Here is a 22,629-nt window from a genome sequence, read left to right on the forward strand (position 1 = left end):
TTCAGCTCATTACACACACATAACACGCTCACTAACTTTTCCTCTTTACACACACACACACACACACACAGGTGCTACACATTAATTTGACCACACTCCCTGGATTACAAGCTCAATGCTTCATTGAACCGCATACCTTCTCTTATTTTTCATGTTTAATGTCAAAAGTTGAATTAAAGTTTTCTTAAAGAATTTAACAGGACGTCCTTTGATATGTGGGAATTGATAAACAACTTTATCTGAATAAAACCGATACCATACGCTAATCTCATCCAATAACAACTGTTACTTAATAACTAATCTTTCTGGGACTCTGCTGTGTTAACGTCCTTGGTTTAACATTGTGGCACAACACAAATTTACACAGATGGACTCTTTTACTATTTGTAGCAGAAATTCTTTAAAAAATTAGCAAAAATATATAATTGTATATTTAATGGGTTTCTAAATGTAATGTTATGAAAAATTATGTTTACAAGATGCTTAATTAAAAATGTTTATAATTAATTAAAACTAAATCCATAAAATGATCCCATGATGGGAACCCCGAAATGAAGCACCTGACAGAACTTGTTAATGTTCTATATACCTTTTCTTTGAAAAATGTATAGGTCGGGAATTGAAAAAACAACAACAAAAAAACAGGAGAGTTGAACACCATTCAGTGAAGTCAAAGCAAAATGACTCAGCATCCTTGCATTTCAGTGATACGAAAGCCGGTATTTCTAACAAAGACACAGTTCGGGTTATCCATTGTGAATATTGTCTTGGGAAGCATAAAAGTTAATATTTTGAAAAATGTCATGTTTTTGTCTTGTCAATAGGGTCAATGTTGAAACATTCTTCAAAATATCTTTAAGTTACAAATATCAGACTTCTAAAATACATCCTATATGAACTTTTTGTCCACCAAGAATTTGCAACCTTCAACAGCAGCATTAATAGCTTCTGATTGTTCTTTTTCCCTTAATTAACAATAAATAATAAATAAATGATTCAAAACTCAGCAGTAGTTGGTTGAATGGATATTTCCTTCACAGACTCATGAGCAAACTCATTTACTCAATAAAGTTACCTCTTAGATACTGTAAACGACAAGAAAAACTGATAATCTTGGTAAAACTTTACAATAAGGTTCATTAGTTAACTACAATAGTTAACATTAACAAAGAATGAACAATACTTCTTCATCATTTGTTAATCTTTGATAAATGTTAATTTCAACATTTACTACTTTTTAAAAATCTTGTTAACATTAGTTAATGCACTGCGAACGTGAACAACTAACAGCTAGATTTGTATTAACTAACGTTAACAAAGAATAACAAATACAGTAACAAATGGTTAGTTCATGTTAGTTAATACATTATAATGTTTAATAAATGAACCTGTAAAGTGTTACCATAATCTTTTATATGGATAACACATTGCTAGCGTAAACAGACTCTTTCTGTGCATTCCTGTGCTATGGAAATGGACAATTAGATTTGGAACACGTGTGACAAACACCGTTTGGTTTAATCACCTCAGCATCCTGATATAGGGATTTGCAGCTAAGCTTCAACACAAAGAAAACAAATTGTTCACGGTCACGCTCAATTTTAAATTAGCGAGAGAAAAGACATGGTTCGGTCGGGGCATATCGTAAATCACCACTTAAATCTTCAAAGAATACCTTCTGCTGTCCTAAGCTGTTGTTCTCAATCACGCGATCACACCTGTCGCTCACCACCTTATGTTCTTCTGACATTCATGATTTGAACATTTAAGCCTGTACAATAGAGATGAGTAATAACAATGGCATGCAGGTGCCATATAAATGTCTGTTTGAGACATTGTCTTAAAACAGATTTAAAACTCACTGAGAAGTGAATTCTTCTGTGACGAGTAGAAAACCTTTTGTCATTTAGGTCTTGATTGGTCGCATTCAGCAATGTTACAGATTTGACCTGAAAAATATCTCCACCCTAACATGACATATTAAGCAGTGAAGTGATTATGCAAATAATGAGGCATAAAGGTCTTTGTACTGTATCATATCCTTGTGATTTTGGTTGGTGACAGCTACTTATAGATACCCAAAAAATGGGGAGAAAACAATGACGTACCTCTTTTTGTGCTCTATAGAATTCTGTGTCAATGCACAATTGACTGCAAAAGGGCATTTTGAAACAGTTTCTTGTGATACATATTCTCCTGTGCTCTCTGTTTGGTGAGACAGAGAAGGTTAGAAGGAGAATTAAGAAAAGGTTAAACAATATGGGTGTAAGTACAAAGTGTATATGTGTACATAAGTATTACATCATATGACATAGAGCATATTCATTTTCAATTCAATGAATTCAATTCAGTTTTATTTGTATAGTGCTTTTCAAAAATAACTTTACGTTTAATCATTTAGCAGACATTTTTTATCCAAAGCGACTTAGATAAATAAGGAAAACAGTAGCAGTCAAACTAACAATAGGACAACAATATGTAAGTTCTATAACCCTTTTAGTCTAACGCAGTATGTGTAAAAAAATAATAAAAAAATAATTAAAAATAAATAAATTGTATTTTTTAATTATATATAGAATAGAAGAGAAGAGAAAGTGTTAGTATTAATGGATCAAGTGCTTGCAAAATACATAGGGTGAGGAAAAAACTTTATCATGAAATATTTGAATATATTTAAATACATTTTCATTTTCCATTTCAGCTAAATAAAAGTTCAAAAGCTTCATTTCCATTTAATTCCATACATTTGTTTAAATGCTTTTTTAACAAATCATTTTCCTCAGTGGAAAACTACAGGATTGCTACGGTTACAGAGGACACTTGCTAATATTATTTTATGTTCATAGCTGTACTTTTACTTTTGATCATTTTTTATTTTACTGTCAATTACATAATAGTGTAAAAAGACATAAATAAAGACATCTTATAGCAATTATGCATAAAAAACAATAACATGTGCATATAATAAACTGTGTTGTTATTGGGGACATGTAAAGTTTTGAGTCACACTAATATTTCTGCTTGTTACCCCATTACACATCTATCTTTATCAGCACTCATTATTCATAATGCATAGAACTTTAACATTAAACCAATAAAGTGAACAGAGATATCAGCATTTTGTTGTCTTTAAAGGGTAAACTGTGACTGACAGTAAAATTATTCCATAAACAAAAGTAAAGGTCAAAGCTTCATTTTATGCATAGCTTTCAATTTTAACAATGGAGAAGACTTTTTAAAATAGTCCTTCATGGACCACTTTATGTTATTTGTTTAATTACTTTGTTTACCTGCTCAAACGATTTTATTACATAATACAATGTTTTGGGAACACTGTTTGTGTAATCCGTATATTTAATCTTACAATTTTGTGCAGCCTGTTTTTTTGTCATGTAAGCCACACCTGCAGCGGGTGGTGTCAGTGATGTAACTAATTAGGCCTATCTTTCACAATACCTTTAAGCAACACTTGACAACTGCTTAGTTTTACACTTATCTCATCAGCTGATTTGTGTTTATATCAGTGTGGTTTTATTGTTCACCATTATGCCAAACCCCAAGACTTTTTGTTTATACTAACATTTAAGTTTGGATATAAATTCTCAAAATTGGTCTATAATTGAAGAGTATTTTGAATTTCAATTAGGCAGTATAGAATCCAACACCACCAGGGGAAAAAACATTAGTGTAAAATACATTTTAAGAAAACCTCTTAGTTAAACCAAACAAACATAATAATGTTAGTACAAGTTATGATTTCCTGATTTCCATTAGAAACTTCATGCTGATTTGTACTCAGCTTTCGCCAAGATAAGCACAAACTAAGACGTAGCTTTGAACTGTAACTTGCTTGTCTAACTTTTCCCACTCTAACTGTGTCTTTTAGATCCCCATCGTACCATCTCCCAAGACTCTTCACTGGCTTCTCAGAAACTGTTGGTATTGCCTCAACATTGATGAAGAATGTTTTTATCCACTATCTTTCCTTTAACTATCGAGATGCTCCTTGATTTGAGGGCTTAAATTGCATTCACGCCCATTCAATATTATCTGTTAACTTCCCCAATAACTGATTAGTGCAGGCTACTGTTGTAGTCCTGGTTGTCATGTCATCCATATATGCTCTGATGATTGGTGGCAGTCACTTTATCCTATAGAAGCCAAGTGCTCTCCTCCTACTACCCATCTTGATGCCCTAATGATTACTTCCATTGCCATGGTAAAAGCCAGTGGAGAAATGATGCATCCTGCCATTATTCCAACTCTCCATCCTTGCTGTTCTGCTTCAGTGGCCAGATGAGCATACCGCAGTTTCTTCATCAGCATCCTCCCATGGCACTGTTAACTCTATCAGTTGAACAATGCCTGCTGATCCAGACCACAAAACAATATCATAGATTAGTGGTGGCAATCTCAGGTGGAAAAATAAGCCGTAGATCAAGATCAGCCAGCATTTTCCAGTCCCTAGCCGCTTCCTGTTGTCCGGAGAGAATTGGTTTTAACACCCCTGGTTGCTCGCCTGGGCGGAGGAATGTCTTCTGTGTGTAATGTTTTGCTTTGCAACTTTTTGGTCATGTTACACTTGCCTTCCAATACTAAAGCCAAACATCGCAGCAGTAAAAGTTAAATAAGTTAAGATATTGTTTAACCATTTTTGAAATGTTGATATAATCATAACAGACTGAATGTCTTATTATTAGATAAATCAACTAATAGGCCTGCACAAAATGTCTACTTTATTAATATCATAAAATGTATATCAAAATGTTTGTGCTATTTTCCCACCAAAAGGAATGCTAGTAGTTCCTTAATGTTAATGGATGGAAAATGATATTGAAATTATGGGGAAACCTTATTTTGCGTAGTAAAATATCAAAGCGTTTTTTTTCATCCAACTGACATTTATGAAATAACGTTAAATTGTTGTCCATTGGTTGTGTTGACATATATTTCCACCTTTCAATTGAGTAATTGCTAGAGAAAAATGCTAGTAAAAATAGACCTTGTGAGGTATCTTTTTCCCCCGTTTGAAAACTAGCCCCCAGACTCCAATGTATGATGGGAAGACGACAATGTTATGCATGAACTGAAGTATTTCATCCAGTAAAGGGCGCTACTGTCACTGTGATTCTGTAACACCAGTAGAAGAAGACGGTCACGTGACGCCAGATTTTCAACATAGCAGCAGCCAGCGTGTGAATTTGCTGCTTCCCTACCTGTCGTCATTCCGGTCATTTACTTCTTGTTTATATTTGACTGATGCTTGTTACGTTTATTTCTGGACGAAAATGACCACACAGGCCGTACGTCTTTTCCGTAGAATGGATGGTCTGTTTGCTGTGTACAAACCGCAAGGAGTTCACTGGAAACTTGTTCGTGACACCATAGAGTCCAATTTACTGAAAGGTCGTATCTACTTCACGTGCACAGTACATAAATGCGTATAGACCATTTCGCAAGATGTAAACAACACTGGTCCAAAAAGCACTTCCTGTTTCAGTTTTTTAACACTACATAAAAGCTGGGATAAAATACAACCAACAGAACATGTAAAGCTGAATCAAGAAGTTAAACAACGTCTTTAAGATGTTTTCTTTACATGTGAAATAAAGAAAACCGTTACAAACTGAAACAGGAAGTGTTTCTGGACCAGTGTTGTTTACATCTTGCAAAATGGTCTTAGATCACGAGTATACTTTTCTTGTGATAAATTATGATTGATTTATTTTTATTGTGATACATGATTTTCAATGCAACTGAAATCTCCATCTTTCTCTCTTCAGATCTGAACTCCTGTCCTCCACCAGCTCCTCAACTTGCAGTGAAGTTCCAGCTTCTGTCCAGTGGAGAGAACAACGGCTCCAAAGATCTCATATTGTCCCCCTCTATGGTTCCTTCTCTGGCAGACCATCCTCTAGGTTAGTTGGTAGACTTTACAAAAACATGTCAAGGTAAACACAAAATCAAAAGAAAAAAAAACAGCATATGTTACATATTTTTGCTTTGAATTATTTTCTTGACCATTAAGAATTACTCAATTACAATTTTTTTCATGCATTAAAGGCAGTGCAACAAATACTACCGTAATGTACGTATATTTTGCTATTTACTTTTCCTCTGTTACAGTGACAGGGCCGCAGTTTCACAAGGTTCATGTCGGAGTTGGTCATCGCTTGGATGCTTTTTCCTCTGGAGTGTTAGGTGACTGACAATTGAAACCCTGAGTTTTAAAGTGATTTAATGTGTTCTGTGCTCAATAACTCTCTCATGTTTCTATCTCAGTTTTAGGTGTTGGGAAAGGAAATGGAGTGCTGGAGCATCTGTGCAGATCACATGTAACCAGGGTAAAGAATTAGGCTCTGCCTATATTTAATGTAACCGTTTGTCTCACATTTGAATTATTTACTGTTTTTCTTTATTTTATATCTGCCTGCCTAATTGATTCTGAAGTGATGATCAAATCAGAACTGTTAGGAGACATGCATTAATAGTAATAATGACAATTTTACGCCGACTTTTCTGTTTGTTTTCTATCTGAAGGACTACACGCTTGAGGGGGAGTTTGGAAGAGCCACCGATGATTTCTCTCACACAAGCCGAGTCATAGAGAAAACCACATATGGTAATTTGTACATTACAATAATTATAATAACCTTAGACTCTGCATGAAATTGAAGTTGCCATAATCTTTTCTTCTATATTGTGCCGTATATCTGAGTGAAATGGCTTCTCAGACTAGAAAAAAATTTAGGGTGGTACTTAATTTTGTCCATCGGGAATTGATTGGATGGTTGTGGTTTTCTAATGCTGTGATGTCATGTGACTGAGTGACAGACTGTGTCCCGCTCTTGTGCAAAAAGACATGTCATCAGAGAAGAGATTTACATCAGAGAAGAGTGGGAAGGGGAGGTCATTTTGGTTAAAGATCATAAAGACAAATGAATTTAATAATTATGTCCATAAAAACAACAATAATTGTACATTTTGGTTTCATGGGAACTTTAATATCAAGAAACTGCTATAATAAATTACAAACATATTTTTATGTATGGAATACAGGCTAACATTTTGTTGTAAACTTTGTCTTTATTGTTCTGTCTTTTAGACCATGTTACTCAGGATAAGCTAGAGAGAGTCCTTGCCATGATACAGGGAGCCAATCAGAAAGCCTTAATCATGTGAGTCATTATTTTACATATTACATTTCATACTGTCAGACTATGTCTATATACATTTGTTTCATGCATAGTGTGTTTCTGAGTATGTTATTATGTCTCTCTGCAGGTATTCTCAGATGGACCTGCGTACTCAAGAAGCTTATGAACTTGCAGTGAAGGGTTTGTTGTATCCTCATGGTAAAAGTCCACCTATACTGACTGGTCTGCGATGCATACATTTCAATCCGCCACATTTCACATTGGGTTAGTACATTTGAATAATATATTCTGTACATATACATTAGTATAGGTTTGCTTTACTTGTAAGGCCAGTAACCACAAATTTGTTCTTTTCTACACAAAAAGAGGTCCAGTGTGTGAATGAGACTCAGAAGTATCTGCGTAAATTGATTCATGAGGTAGGACTAGAGCTGCGGACTTCTGCTGTCTGTTCCGGAGTGCGTCGTACACGAGACGGTCCCTTCAAAGCAGAGAATGCTCTCACTCGACAACACTGGACTGCTGACTGCATTATACAAGCCATTGCTCACTTTCGCAAGACTACCCGCAAAATCAGGAAATCTGGAATGTTCAGGCTGACTGCTGGCCAGTTGAACTCGAGCACAAAGATCCAAGAGCAAACCAGAAGTCAAACTGGACAATCTGATCAAATAAGTCAAGAGCATGTTGAACTCACAAGCCCTACTTCTGATAGAATTCTAGACAGACTGACAACTGAGACTGGGTGAAGATCTAGAAAAATGTTTATGGGGAGGCGAGAGGGGGGCAGGCATTTTTGAGGGGTGGCAATATATGGCAGACTTACTGAAATCAGTCACAGTTAACACAGTTTGATGAGAAATAGCCTATAAAGCCTACACTACAAAAGGGCACAGGCTGCCATTAACAAACTCATACAGACAAACCTCTCATGCAATCAATGTCTAGCCAATGTGGCTAGTGATTTTTCAAAAAAGCATATTTTTCTAGCCACATTTTTGTTGTTGGAAAATTACATTTCATATGATTAAAGTTGACAATGGGGCTTAAAATGTGCTTGTACTAATACTATCTTAGCTCCACCTGAAACAAGTATAGGCCTACATGTCTTTATTTTCCAGATTATTCCCACAAACGCATCTCCTGCTTTCTTTCATAGCATGATCGATTTTTATTAATACAGAGAATTAACTCTGGAGAGATAGTTGTGATATGACGTGAGATAGGCAGCCCTGCTACACCGTGTCCTTTAATCATGAAGATTATTTTTTTTTTATATCGGCCTCGCACTCTCACGAAATGACTGAACGCTGTGTTGATGTGTGTGCATGCGAGTCGCGTGTGATGAACGTTTGACATCCAAAAGTTATAGCGCGCGCACCCTCGCACAGCTGCACTGCAGGAGGGCGCAACGCCCATGTGGCTGAGTTCTGCTAATAAAAAAGATCGCTTTTTCATCACATTAAGTTGATAAATAAGGGCGGACTAAAACAGCCCTCAGTCCGACGGCCAGTCCGCGAGTTTAATATCAGCGTGTCTTTTTGTTTACAGTGTCGTTCAAAAGGATTCAGAAATCTTCTGCAAACAAGACAAGAGACAACATTAATAAATGCGTGTTATGACGGCAATGTTTACATTTAAAGTGTTGCTACAAGTCAGTCACATTTAGAGACTAGTTTTGATAGAAAAAGTCAGATCTCAGAGGACACGGACCCTGTTGAGCATGGTGTTTCCGCAACCCTTCTAGGCTACAATGTTTTGAAAGTACGGAGTGATAGGCTACTGAAATAGGCTAAATAATGCCATATGTTAACCAGCAGTTGTCCCATGATCACTCCTGAAATGAAAGAACAACTGTAAAAAATGACCTGAATGTGATTAGTTTCAGAATTTATACTCTTCCATGTTCCATCTCCCACAAAGTTTTATAGGCCTATCCTGAGGACTGATGGGAAAATGGCATTTGCCATGAAATGTGCAGCAATTACTGGTTTCTTAATGGAGAACATTCAGAACACATTCGATTCAGGTATTTCAGCATTCTTTCATTTCTGAAAGCATTTGACAATGCACACAGAAAGGTGTCCGGTTACTTCTAATTCAGCTTGAGGGAGAACTGCTGAAAGTAGAAAGTATTTTTTCAGGCTATTGCTATATTTTTAGACAGGCTTAACGATGGAGAAAGATGTAGAAAATGCCAGAGAGAGTTGGGGGAGAGAAAGAAACCAATTAGATGCCAGTTACTTCACTGATAAGACATTTCTGTTTTATCTCTAAGAAAACATACCATAAAACAGACCAGGGGACACACACACACATGTTGTTGTCACACACATGGACATGGTTGTATTTACTTGTAAAGCAGAGAATAATAAACCTGGTCAGTCCTTGTTCAGGAGCTCATGAAGCAGGTTTGGCCACTCCTCAGCCATTTTCTTTGAGGACATTGTTTTGAACTGCTAACCTAGCAAGCACTGCATTAAGGGGACATACAAAACGGATTCATCACAATGCACAGGTATTCTGATTACTATTTTGTTGCATTATTACATTACACTTTATTGTTGTGACACTCTGTGCTGTGGTAAAAAAATAAATAATTAAATAAATCAGGCATGGTTTCGGCATGTATGATAAGCAAAACCAGGCCCACAACAGGTAAGCACCTTTCTTGTTCATTTTTAAACAATTATTTTTTAAGAATCAATTGTTATGCAATCTAATTTAAGGTGAGCTGAATATCTTTATACGCTATATACGCTAATATCACTATACACATGTGAGGGTGGCATAACATAAAAATACTCTTTCCGTGGGTGTCTAAAAAACCTGTTTTTTGTTTTTAGCTGTTTGTGGTGAGATGTTGAAATGATCTTGGATGCCTCTGGCAATGGCAATATTAGGGCTGTATTTATATATGAAAAAAAAAATGCTTGAACATAATTTACCTTTAATAACTGACTTAAGTTCAATTTTATGCAATCGAATTTGCAAGGTGAAATGCATAGTTCTAAGACTCGTGAGTATTAAAGAGGAAACAAAAAACAAAACATTGCATGATAATTATAGGCATGGCATATAAAATTGTAAAACTTTACAATAAGGTTCATTAGTTAATGTATTAACTAACATTAACTTTATTTTAGTTAATGTATTAACTAACATGAACTAATGAGCACATTAATTACAGTAATGAGTACATTTGTTATAGTATTAATCTTTGTTAATGTAAGGTAAGTTAATACAAATCCAGTTGTTCATTGTTCATGTTAGTTCACAGTGCATCAACTAATTGTTAACAAATACACCCTATGATTTGAATAAAGTTTTAGTAAATGTTGAAATTCATATTAACTATGATAAATAAATGCTGTTGGTCATTCTTTGTTCATGTTAACTAAGATTAACTGATGTTAACTAATGATCCTTATTGTATAGTGTTACAGTAAAATTATAAAATGTACTATTATACTATATAGAAGTTACATATGTATAGTACACCAATGTGGACATACTGAATATTCCAATAGTCAATGACTGGTCTATCATTAGCTTTTGTAAGAGGTAAAAGCACGTGAAAGAAACACGTGCATCTGTTTGCAGAGTCCATTGATGCTATCATTTCCAACAGATGAGGCCACATCTCCCCTAAACACATGTGGGCCCCATTCTTCATAACACCAGAAATATGTTTCATAACAACTACTCTACATTTGTGAAAGTTATATGGTATTAATTATGCATCTTATTAAATACATCTTGTGCTTAAGGCATGTAGTCAAAATCACTGATGTAGTATTATAAAAATATGTATATTAGAGATGTAGACAACTGTAGACAAAAATAGGGTTAGAGTTGTACATATTAAAATTTATTAAAAATTCATTTATTTTTTGTGTGTTTGTTTTTTCATCCCATCATTAGCATCATGGAGCATAGCTCAAGGCCAGAGGTGAAGTTGGACCTCATGAATGGTGCCCTAGTGAAGGCCAGACCTAAAACCCAGGAGAGAGAGCAGTGGGCCAATAAGCTGGAGTTTCTCTTGGCAGTCGCAGGACACATCATTGGCCTGGGAAATGTGTGGAGGTTTCCGTATTTGTGCTACAAGAATGGGGGAGGTGAGTGCAATATTGAAATTTAATGATTAATATAATCATTAATATTGAAAGGTGGTTTTTTTTAGTAATCATATGTACTCAATATAGCATAAAAAATCTTTAAAGAAAAACTCTCAGATACAAAAAGTCTCTCTGTTATTCTGTTATTGGCATAATAATAACCACGCAAACAGTGGTATGAATACATGCACAAGAAGTGAGTTTTGTTTTTATTATAACAAAAGGTTTATGGGATGCATTTTAATTCTGGCTTAAAATATGGTGTTGATGTACACTATTCTTCTAAATTTTGCAGTCAAGTTTTTTTGGGAGAAAGAAATGAATACTTTTATCCAGCAAGGATGCTTATTTCACTAAAAGTGTTTATTTCTGTTTCAAATAAATGCTGTTGAACTTTCTATTTATTAAATAAGAAATAATCACGGTTTCCACAAAAATATTAAACAGCACAACTATTTTCATCATTGATATAAATAATGTTTATTGAGCACCAAATAATCATTGATTGTGCAGGATCATGCAACACTGAAGACTGGAGTAATGATGCTGAAAATTCAGCTTTGCCATTACAGGAATAAAGTACATTAAAAACATTAAAATAGAAAACAGATATTTTAAATTGTACCAATGTTTCTCAGTATTATTGTTTATTATTGATCAAATAAATGCAGCCTTGGTGAGCACTTCATCATGCTTAAAATCATTATTGCTTATTACTTGCATGATTGCTTTTGTATTGGTTAAAGTTAACTTAATATTGTATTTTAGTTTGACACATGTTGTCATATAAATCAAACATTAATTTGTGGACCACCATTTTAGATCATTTCATTTTATTAAACCCTTTTTATAAGGGTGCGAGTTAAAACCGACTAAGTAAAATCTTTTCTTAAGAACAGTATTGATGTGTATATTGTGTGTTGATAAATCTGACTTGTTCAATTTGTCATATAGGGGCATTTTTTGTGCCATATGTGCTGTTTCTCTTCACCTGTGGGATTCCACTTTTCTTTTTGGAGATGTCACTGGGTCAGTTCACCAGTCAGGGTGGAATCACGTGCTGGAGGAAGATCTGTCCACTGTTTGAAGGTGAGCAATGATCTCATATACAGTGACTTTTCAATATCATTGCATTACTGCTTTTTACTTCACTTGCATTTTTTTCACCCACAGGCCTCGGTTATGGTAGCCAAGTCGGTGTCTTCTATGCTGGAGTCTATTACATCATAATTCTAGCTTGGGCTTTCCTTTACCTCTTCTCGTCCTTCAGTTCAGAGCTGCCGTGGGCTAGCTGCAAAAACTACTGGAACACAGGTATCCCATACAGAACAGTGTGAATTATTATAACACTGGGTTATGCCATTTAAATAACCACTGCCTTTCTTTATTTAGACAACTGCAAAGAGTTCAGCAAGAGCAACATTACTGAATATTCTTCAGAGACAAGCACATCCCCTGTTATTGAGTTTTGGGAGTAAGTTGTTGGAAATAGCACCCTATTAAAACCAGTTTGTGTTAAGAATTTTGCATAAGGCAACACATGAAAACAAAATGCATCCAGATAATTAAAAAGAATCACAATAAAGGATGTAAAACCGAAAGATCCCATATTTTATGCCTACAGGAGAAGAATTTTGGGATTGTCTGAAGGAATAGAACAGATTGGTAATGTGAGATGGGACTTGGCGCTCTGTCTCCTGTTGGCCTGGATCATCTGCTACTTCTGTGTGTGGAAGGGAGTGAAGTCCACAGGCAAGGTGAGACATTTACTAAACTTTTTAACAATGAAACCAATGTAGCACAAAATGAGTGGCAAGATAGATTTACCCATGAGCGGGAAAGTGGAATGTGCATAAAGTTTTATTTAACTTTATTTAACCCCATATTTTTTGACAAAATGAAACAATTTTACAGTGACTTTCAAATTACTCACACATCAAGTTTGCATCCGTTGGCTAAATATAGAACTAATATGCAATAAAATTAAAATAATTTTATATAATTGTAAAATGTATTAAAAAATAAACATTTAATTTATTTATATATATATATATATATATATATTTATATAAATATAAATGAAGATTATAAATAAATAAACTGAAAAATATTTTAAAAGAATAAAAGTTTTTTTTAAAAGGTAAACTAAAAATAAATAAATAAATGTAATGAATTTATAAAAAATAAACAAACAAACAAATAAATGCATTTAATAAAAAAATATTTTAAAGTTGAAAAGTTAAATTTAAAAAATTTAATGGATTTAGTTTTTAAAAAATTCTTCACGTGGTTGAACCCACATCTTCTTAATTCTACATAGAATTATGTATTTTTTTATTCGAGGTATACAGTTATCAGTATGTGTGCACTATGGGAATCAAACTCATGATCATTGCAAGCACCACACTGAAACAGTCTCTCTCTTCCTGTTTTCAGGTGGTATACCTCACTGCTACTTTTCCCTATTTAATGTTGGCCGTGCTGCTGGTCCGTGGACTTACTCTTCCTGGAGCGAAGAATGGCATCATATACTACCTTTACCCTGATCCAACACGTCTCACAGACCCACAGGCACATAGCTATTCTCTTTTGCCCAGAAATGTTGTAATGTTGAAACCCAAAGTTGATGTGTTGTTGAATTTTGAATTACTGTATTTTAAAATAATAATTGATGTTTTAGGTGTGGATGGATGCAGGCAGTCAGATATTTTACTCATATGGAGTGTGTACAGGAGTACTGACTGCTTTGGGAAGCTACAACAAATATGACAACAACTGCTACAGGTAACTACTTTAGATGATCTAATGCAACATTTTGTGACGTGAGTCTGTTTTCTTCGCCTTTCATTCCAAATTTCACTTGCAACGCATGTTGTCTTTTGCTATTTGTCTTTCAGAGACTGTGTGTACTTATGTCTGCTCAACAGCTTAACTAGTTTTGTGGCTGGTTTAGCTATATTTTCGGTCCTGGGCTTCATGGCAGATGAACAGGGAATGGATATTTCAATGGTAGCAGAGTCAGGTAAAAGGCTGGATTTATTAACTGCAAAAGTTTGTCATTTGGAAGGTTTCATGTATGAAGCAATTGGTCTTGGTGATACATTTGTATTTTTTTTTTTTTTTGCTTTATTAATCACTCCATTCACATTATGTGCAATTGGGTTGTGTGTGTCAAGAGTTTTCAAAGTGGGGGAGGATTTGTCTGATAACTTTTGTTTGTGGCAGGTCCTGGATTGGCGTTCATTGCTTATCCCCGGGCTGTGGCTTTGATGCCCCTGCCTCAGTTATGGGCAATCTTCTTCTTTATCATGATCATATTCTTGGGACTGGATAGTGAGGTAAATACAGGCAGATATACAGACTTATCTTTCTCAATTTAATTCATAGAACGGATACCCTAAAGCTTTTTCTATTGATGTATCAGTTTGTGTATCATGAAGCCCTGGTAACGGCTATCTCGGATATGTATCCCTCCTTCTTCCAAATTGGACATCGGCGTAAATTTCTTCTCCTCTTCATATGTACTGTCAGCTTCCTTTTAGGTCTGCTGATGGTAACAGAGGTGAGTCTCACACATTAGAACACAAAGATGATTGGCAAAATCCACACCTGCAGTACCTTTATTTTATGTCTGCAATTTTATCTGTTTTACTTTTAGGGCGGCCTGTATGTCTTCCAGCTTTTTGACTATTACGCATGTAGTGGAATGGCTCTTCTTACTTTTGCCATCCTTCAGTCTATCTGTGTTGGATGGGTATATGGTAAATTCATTTATTTGACTTGCAAAATTTGCTGTTTAAATACTGGAAGCATGGTGCATGTTTGCATTTGCAACTCTGGCGACCTCTGTTGAAATATTTAGAGAACAACTTCTTAACTGTGCAATTAATCCAAGTCAAAGGTATATTCAATTCTTAGCCAATTAAAAGCAAAGTAACAAAATAAAGTAACGTGATAAAATGGATTACAGTGTGTTTCCGAGTTTTACATTTTTTAAAAATGTTATTTTAGGTGCAGACCGTCTCTATGATAGCATTGAGGATATGATTGGATATCGGCCTTGGCCCTTCATGAAGTGCTGCTGGAAATATCTAACACCAGCTATTTGCACAGTGAGTATAATTTAAATTGCTTGAATTCTTTTTCCAAGGCTTTTTAAAATCAGAATATGCTTCATTCTGTATTTCCACACTCCACAAATTTAGCCACCTGTGAGTCTGCGTTTGACACCTGTCATCCGTGTCTGTCTTTAAACCGATAGCACTTCAAAACACAAGAAAGCATTGACTCAATGTGACAAAGCATATCGGACTGACTGACGGATTCCCACTGCTCAGCATTCCCTTTCTTTTCTATTTAGGGAACGTTTATCTTTTCTTTGGTTAAATACACCCCTCTGAAGTTCAACAATGTGTATGAATACCCCTGGTGGGGCTATGCGATTGGTGGCTTCCTCACCCTTTCCTCCACCCTACTTGTTCCACTGTGGATGATTTATTTGGTTGGCACCACTCCAGGGTCTATGCGCCAGGTAAAGACAGTTCTTTTTTTTTCTTTTTTTTATTCAATAATTGTTTTACAATAGTGCAAACATGCACCTCTTAAACATCTGGATCATTTCCAACAATGTATATATTGAACAAGTAGATTAATTCTTTCATAAACAAAATAAAGAAGAAAAGAAAAGAGAAAAAAATAAACCAAAAAAAAAATAAACAGTAAACGGGTAAAGCATCACAGTCGATGTTTTCACATGACGTCACGCCACTGTGTTGCCTTGCCAATGGCGCGAAATGCAAATGTAGGGTAGGGAGTGATTTGCTTTTGCTCTGTTTAGAAAGAACTGTAACAGACTCAAAATCGTCGTTTATCGTTACTTAAATCGATCAAACCACGGGGAATGTTTATCGTGTACCTAAAGTTGTTGTTTACAAGGGGGGAAATGCTAGAAATTGAACGAAAAACTCCGGAAAAATGCTTGCAAACCTAACTTTTACGTCTGCGGTCGAGAGGAGCTGAATGGGAAAATGGCCGTGTGTGCAGTGATGACTTCGTCCAAGGTGAGTTAATACAACAATTCAAGTGGCTGTGTTTGTGTAATGTGTAATTTTTCCGAAATTTGTTAAGTCAAAGTAAGTTATGTCTGCAAGACGAGGTAGTTCATAGTTGCTGATTTCTACCGCCTCGATGGCTGGAAAATCTTTCAATTCGGTTGAAAAATCGCTCCTCTTCATAACGTAAGGATCACGTCCAACATATGTTTGTTTACATATTTCTCTTGTAATAGCGTGTAAAGTAGTACAATACGTACTTTCCTCCATCTCGTCCATTGCGCTCTTCACTTCTTGCACTCCATCTGAATTTTGCGCGTCATCATAATTGCGTGACTGAAACACAGCTATTGCATTATTTCACTGAGGTTGGCAGTCAATCAATTATTATTATTATATATACTGTATACAAATCTTAATTTTTATAATATATTATCAAAATAATTAACACTGTGGATTTTTTTTTTTTACATTTTTCAAATCAGAGAGTAAAAGTCTTGTGCACTGCTGCTGAAGACCTGCCAGATCCTAAACGTCCAAAACCGAAGCTAAACACAGTTACTTTTGAGACCTTCACAGACCTATTGACTTTACGAACTGTTCACACACCCAACTCATTACCTCTCAGAGACATTGTCTGACTGTTCACCATTTCTGCTTTGTTTTTAGCCTCTGACAAACATTTTTGACCCATTGTCATTTAAGTGGGCTGATTCTGAACATCATATGATGGTTAAGTAGTAATGTTTATCAAAGCATTTTTTTTTTTACATTTTTTTATACAGTTCAATCAAGACTGGACAAGGACAAGGCTTGTTTGCTTTTTATAAATGATTTTAAGTGTTACTTTAAAAGGGGTCTTGAAGCCCAGGATTGCCAGGTCTGCATAACAAAACTTATTGGCCAATGGCCAATCAAAAATAGCACAAAAGTTACCCTATGACCATATATCACAAACATCAAAACTCAAAATATGCCTCTCCCTTACCTTAAATACATATTTTACAGTCACTATTATGCAAATTGAAAACCGTTACATCATAGAGATCATTACACACACAGCTCAAAACCTCCCTACCAATGTCCCTCCTTCACAAAACTTAACATCTAGTACAGTATTATCATTGGTAGCATATCAAATGTTGCAATACAAGCATTTCAGTCAAAAATAAATGACAAAATATGTAAAAACTTTAAAAGTAGGCCAATTCCGCGGATTGGCAACCATGGAACCTCTCAGATTCCCCTTTAAGAGTGGAGTGTGTTTGTCTGACATGTGAAACAAAAATGTATAAAATGTGAAAATTGTAAGTTAGAGTATACAACTGTACAAAATTGTTATTTCTGTGTGCCCACCTTTTTTTTTTACAAGATTATTTTTTTCCCAATTACGTTTATGGGATCATTTTTTCTGTTATGGTTTGGTTGGACAAAAGATTCTTTTTTAATGGAATGGAATGAATTTTCCTGTGCCATAATAAATATGCAGTTAACACTGACATTTTGAGCACTTGATGTCAAAGAAATGTAAAGAATTAAGAAATATATAAATGAATGCGCCACCTGCTGGACATTAGAAATGTATTTCTTTCTTCATGCAAGTGCATTACTTTATCCTCTTGCTATGCAGGGCTTTGTTGGATAGCGCCATCTACTGGACACTTGTAGACCCAGGTCTGCAACCAACATAGCAATATTCAGATTAGTGATTGAACCACTGTCTATATGGGTTGAACGATTTGAGTTTTAAAGGAGCGATTGTTGCATTTGATCCCTGCAAATACAAGGGACAGGTACACTGCATATGCTAAAATGAACAATGGCATAAACCCGATTATTTGTTGATAATTCTCTTGTCAAGTCTAAGTTCGTACATTTCTTTAAAGGAATTCAATGTTTTTCCTAGCCCAAGGCAATATGAAATAGAATTGTTTGTATATTTGCAGTTGTACACTACCATTCAAAGGTTTGATGTTTTCAATACTTTTCAATCAATACTTTTATTCAGCAAGTATGTAATAAATTGTCCAAAAATTGAGAGGAAAGACTTAAATTGTTAAAAAAAAAAATCTATTTCAAATAAATTAAATTCTTTCTGTTTATCAAAGAATCGTATTTTTTTTATCATGCAGTGTTTCCACAAAAATATTATTTTTTTTGGACAAAATTAATGCAGCCTTTACTGCCCTGTTATTCGACCCAAGTATGGCAATAGGAAGGAAATATTTCAAAGAGCAAGAAAACAATTCTCCTAAATTACAATTGCAACAGGGGCTGAAAGTCCTTTCGTTCTGATACACGGCTATAGGGGGTAATGAGATCAGGGAAAGCTCGTCCATACTTCTGTGAAGGTGACTAAACAGGGTGATGCAGACGGCCACAAATCAATCTGAGATTAACAGACTTTTCCTGAATCTGCATTTTCTCTCAGCTTTTCTCAAATAATAAGACTACTGACATACGATAATTTAAAAAAGAAAAAAAATAGTTAGTACATTGTAAAAAATATTTTTAACTTTTTATCTTTTGTCAAATCAATTTAGACAATTAATGTGGTTCAGATAACATTATTTTAATATAACCCCCTCATTGTATTAACTCAAATGTTTAATGAATTTTAATTAAGTAAATTTTCAAAAGGAAACCAGGTAACTTACTTTTTTATGTTAACAGTTTTTTTTAACATTGTGGTTTTTTGCAATATATAGATGACACTAAAAGTATTTGGGCACTTAAGACATAGTTTAAAAATATATAGTAGATAACAAAACATCAATCCAAGTGGCTTCTGGCAAAATATATATTTTTACAATTTTTTTCAACAGTATGATTGTTTTATCATTTCAAACCTAACAAACTTTTACTATCTTTCTTTTAAATAAATGCCACCTACTTTGATATTTTATCAAATGTAATGACATTCATATTGATGCATGTGCGTGTGAATTAAATATCCAAATACTTTTTTAAACCGCTGTAAATAGTCTAGGAAGGTTTGATTTTCTCAGTGTATGTTTATGTACTATAGCATTTCAAAATACATTTGAACAAAGTTTCACATTTAAAGGAACAGTTGACCCAAAAATGACCTCACCTCATGTCGTTCCAAACCTGTATGACTTTCTTTCTTCCGTGAAGCAAGTCTGTGACAACTCAAGGGTAAATAAAAGATGAATTTTCATTTTTGGCTGAAATATCCATTTATAATATGTGTACATGTGTCAGTTTACAGTTTCATCATCAAACAGGCACATGATGTCTGCACATTCAACTGGGCCATTAGGGTAATTGCATATCTTGCCATATAGACACTGACCTTTGTGTAGGGGCCAGGAAAACTTCCTGTCCATGATGGTGGCTTTCTTCCACAGTCTCTTTTCAAGCCAGTGCCGGATCTGTGATAAGCCCTTTGGCGCTAAGATGCCAAACACACTGTTTAGAGGCTAATCCTTATTAAGTGACGTGTGACTTTTTACATTCTCTTCACGCCTCTAACCTCACACTCCCTCCACGCCTACCTAACTATCCTTTTCTTACGGTTCTGCTAAGCTCATTCCCAATCTCATTTACACCAAGGTGAAAAAACATTCAATATACACCACTGTGTTATAGTTTCAGTTAGCTAGTTCACATTAATAAAAGCAAAAGTAAAGACATTTATATTGCTACAAAAAAACTAAACAATTTCATATTGAGCCGCATGATAATAGGAAATCTTACTTTAGATCCAAATCAGCATGTTAAAATGGTTTTTGAAGGATCATGTGACACTGAAGACTGGAGTATGATGCTGAAAATTCAGGAATAAATTCATTAAAAAAATATATGGATATAGAAAACTTTTATTTTAAATTGTAATAATTTAACAATAGTGTTTGTACACTCTAAAAAATGCTGTTTTTTTTAACCCAATTTTGGGTTAAATAGGGATGAATTCAAACATTGGGTTAAAAAATGTAATTTAAAAATGTAACCCAGTGTCCATATTTGACCCAAAATTGGGTTAAAATAACCCAACATTTTTTTTAGAGTGTACTGTATATTTGATCAAATAAATGCAGCCCGGATGAACATCATTTCATTTCAATGAAGAATTTCATTTAAAAACATTAAAGAATCTTTTGAAAGCTAGTCTATGCTAAGTTTGGAATAATACAAAAATTGTTCTTTTCAGCACAATGTTTGCTGATTTATTTGGTGTGGTATAAGGGGTATTTTGGGGGACAGTGTGACTAAATTATGGAACCAAGACTTTATCATCATGATAAATAAAAAAATGGTTTTGGATGCATCTAAAAATGCTTTATACATAAACATCATAACATCTACCAACAATGACCTAAATGCCTTAAAATGAGTTTGTCTTTTTATATGTAGATCCCAATATTCAACAGAGCAATTCAGAAAAATATATAGCGGACATAAAAGTTGTACAGTAAATGACATGAGATTATAACTGAATTTTTGGTGTATACAGTTTTCACTCAGAAATTGCCAGTAAATTTCACAATTAATCAAAATGAAATGGCAAGTAACACATTGAATTAAACATGAAATTTTGATCTAGGAAGACTGAAATAGTACTCTTGTGCTCCGATAATCTTTGTTTTATTTACAACTTTATCTCCCAACTCCATATGATTAGATAAGTTATGTTAAATTGATATATATATATATATATATATATATATATATCATTATTTGGAAAATAATCACCCGCAAACCAGTGAAGGACCATGCAATTAACATCTAGGTCAACATTCCTGGGTTAAAGAGGGGCCATTTTTATTTTAGAAACATGCTTTTGGTTACGGCAAATAATTCTTGTTGTTTGCTTTCATTTTAATTGCAAAATATATTAATGTTATAATAATATATATTTATAAAAAAAAATCTTTCTTCAAGTGAAGGATTGTGGATGTGTGTGTGTGTGTGTGTGTGTGTGTTCTAGAGGACATTGCTTCAGTCAAGGGGAACAGATGCCATGCATGTTCATGCTTTGGTTTGGCTCTGGTCCTTCAACATGGCTTTGCACTTGCGTAGAAGGTGTGAATCCAATCAGGCAGGATTGAAGCATTAAGAGAGGATGCAAACAGCCATGGTGTTAACAGCTTGTCAGGGCCTTTTAGTGCCTGTAATGGGATAATCACAAGCTACTTGTGGCTGGAAATCCTCCTTGAAGGTGTTGACACACTTCAGAGATGCTAATCTGACAGATGGGACAGGCTCCTTCCTGTTTGTTCACACTCAATGTCCTGCTTAAGCTTGAAACTCATTTTCTTTAGCTTTGACCTTTAAAAAGCCATTCAAAAGTCAGGGAATGAGGTCAATATTGTGGGATTCTTGATTTGTAGAAAATGTATAATTGTAAAACATGGAGGTTTACTATTTAAAAACATACTCAAGTTGAAGTTTGTCATGATTTAGCTAATCATGCAATACATGGGGAGTGTGCATGTCTCATTTAAGAACATTCAATGCATATTTCAAATGTTAAAAAATGTGTAATGTTTTGATTATACAAGATTTCATGGTTTCACAATAGCAATTGCAAAAACAATACATTTCTGGAGCTACACGCGTGAGCTGGGTGTGTTTATTGGATTCTATATCAAGCTCACAGGCACGAAACCTGCTAATTTGCAAGGGTTATCAAAACAAATCATACTCTTGCAAAAGTTTTAGACATTATTTTAAAATCCTTGGGTCAACATTTATCAGTACGGCAGCCATCTCTACTAAGTGTTTAATTCAGTAATTGACTTTACTAATTAGGAAGACAATTTTGCTAGGTAAAGTGATGGATGTTTTGGCACTAACAGAAGAGCCTCTGTAATTCCATCACTGTAATGACATCACTCCTCCATTTACTTGTTCTTTTGTTTAAATTCTCCTACAAACCTTACTGACACACTGCACACACAGTCAGTGTTAACAGAGGCGCTCTTGTGGCTTTTTTGTACATTTAAGACATGTTTAATTTACTGATCAAATTTTGTAACTGATTAAGTCTGTTATAACGGTTAACAATGTAATGTATTAATGTTTGTTTTTTGGGATGCCCTCAGGTAAACTGATGACGAAGAGCATGATGCTTATCATACACGAAAGTGTTGCATTTTATGTGCATCAAGAGCATCAGAAAAGGTAGATATTGACAATAATCTCTCTCTCTCTGTCTGTTTCTCTATCTACACACAATATATAATATTTTAAATGCAGAATAAACACTGGCACCAAAAATGTAAAACATAGAACTGTGTTAATGTTAACAATTAATTATTAATTGTTGCAGTTGTTATT

General features: G+C 34.6%; 2 protein-coding genes across 3 annotated transcripts; both read left to right on the forward strand.

Annotated features, from left to right (window-relative positions):
* The first annotated feature begins 5,133 nt into the window (after positions 1–5,133).
* Positions 5,134–9,771, forward strand: trub2 (TruB pseudouridine (psi) synthase family member 2). The gene is made up of 8 exons (XM_039688986.2): positions 5,134–5,406; positions 5,784–5,918; positions 6,127–6,201; positions 6,283–6,344; positions 6,541–6,622; positions 7,106–7,178; positions 7,285–7,421; positions 7,524–9,771. The coding sequence occupies exons 1-8, from the start codon at positions 5,289–5,291 to the stop codon at positions 7,904–7,906; spliced, it is 1,065 nt and encodes a 354-aa protein (XP_039544920.1). The 5' UTR covers positions 5,134–5,288; the 3' UTR covers positions 7,907–9,771.
* On the forward strand, positions 9,586–22,475 carry slc6a22.2 (solute carrier family 6 member 22, tandem duplicate 2). Of its 2 annotated transcripts, none has more exons than XM_089134330.1 (15): positions 9,586–9,675; positions 11,082–11,275; positions 12,230–12,364; positions 12,449–12,589; positions 12,668–12,749; positions 12,900–13,032; positions 13,712–13,846; positions 13,956–14,059; positions 14,173–14,297; positions 14,501–14,613; positions 14,700–14,837; positions 14,934–15,036; positions 15,287–15,387; positions 15,636–15,806; positions 22,395–22,475. In XM_089134330.1, exons 1-15 carry the CDS (start codon positions 9,668–9,670, stop codon positions 22,401–22,403), a joined length of 1,692 nt encoding a protein of 563 aa, XP_088990456.1. In that variant the 5' UTR covers positions 9,586–9,667; the 3' UTR covers positions 22,404–22,475. The 2 variants fall into 2 exon arrangements, with proteins under 2 accessions (XP_088990456.1, XP_039544919.2); XM_039688985.2 differs by lacking the exon at positions 22,395–22,475 and adding an exon at positions 16,812–18,444.
* Positions 22,476–22,629: the final 154 nt, after the last annotated feature.

The sequence above is a fragment of the Pimephales promelas genome, chromosome 8 (genome assembly GCF_988280905.1).
Source record: "Pimephales promelas chromosome 8, fPimPro1.hap1.1, whole genome shotgun sequence".
Classification (NCBI taxonomy): Eukaryota; Metazoa; Chordata; class Actinopteri; order Cypriniformes; family Leuciscidae; genus Pimephales; species Pimephales promelas.

What these genes read in the sequence shown, in the direction of transcription:
- trub2 (XM_039688986.2), top strand. Translation starts at nt 5,289, where the DNA reads ATGACCACACAGGCCGTACGTCTTTTCCGTAGAATGGATGGTCTGTTT. An exon ending in AGAGTCCAATTTACTGAAAG is followed by an intron (nt 5,407 to 5,783) that starts GTCGTATCTACT and finishes TTCTCTCTTCAG; the next exon opens with ATCTGAACTCCTGTCCTCCA. An exon ending in TTTTTCCTCTGGAGTGTTAG is followed by an intron (nt 6,202 to 6,282) that starts GTGACTGACAAT and finishes TTTCTATCTCAG; the next exon opens with TTTTAGGTGTTGGGAAAGGA.
- slc6a22.2 (XM_039688985.2), top strand. An exon ending in CTGTGTTGGATGGGTATATG is followed by an intron (nt 15,037 to 15,286) that starts GTAAATTCATTT and finishes ATGTTATTTTAG; the next exon opens with GTGCAGACCGTCTCTATGAT. An exon ending in CTCCAGGGTCTATGCGCCAG is followed by an intron (nt 15,807 to 16,811) that starts GTAAAGACAGTT and finishes TTTTCAAATCAG; the next exon opens with AGAGTAAAAGTCTTGTGCAC.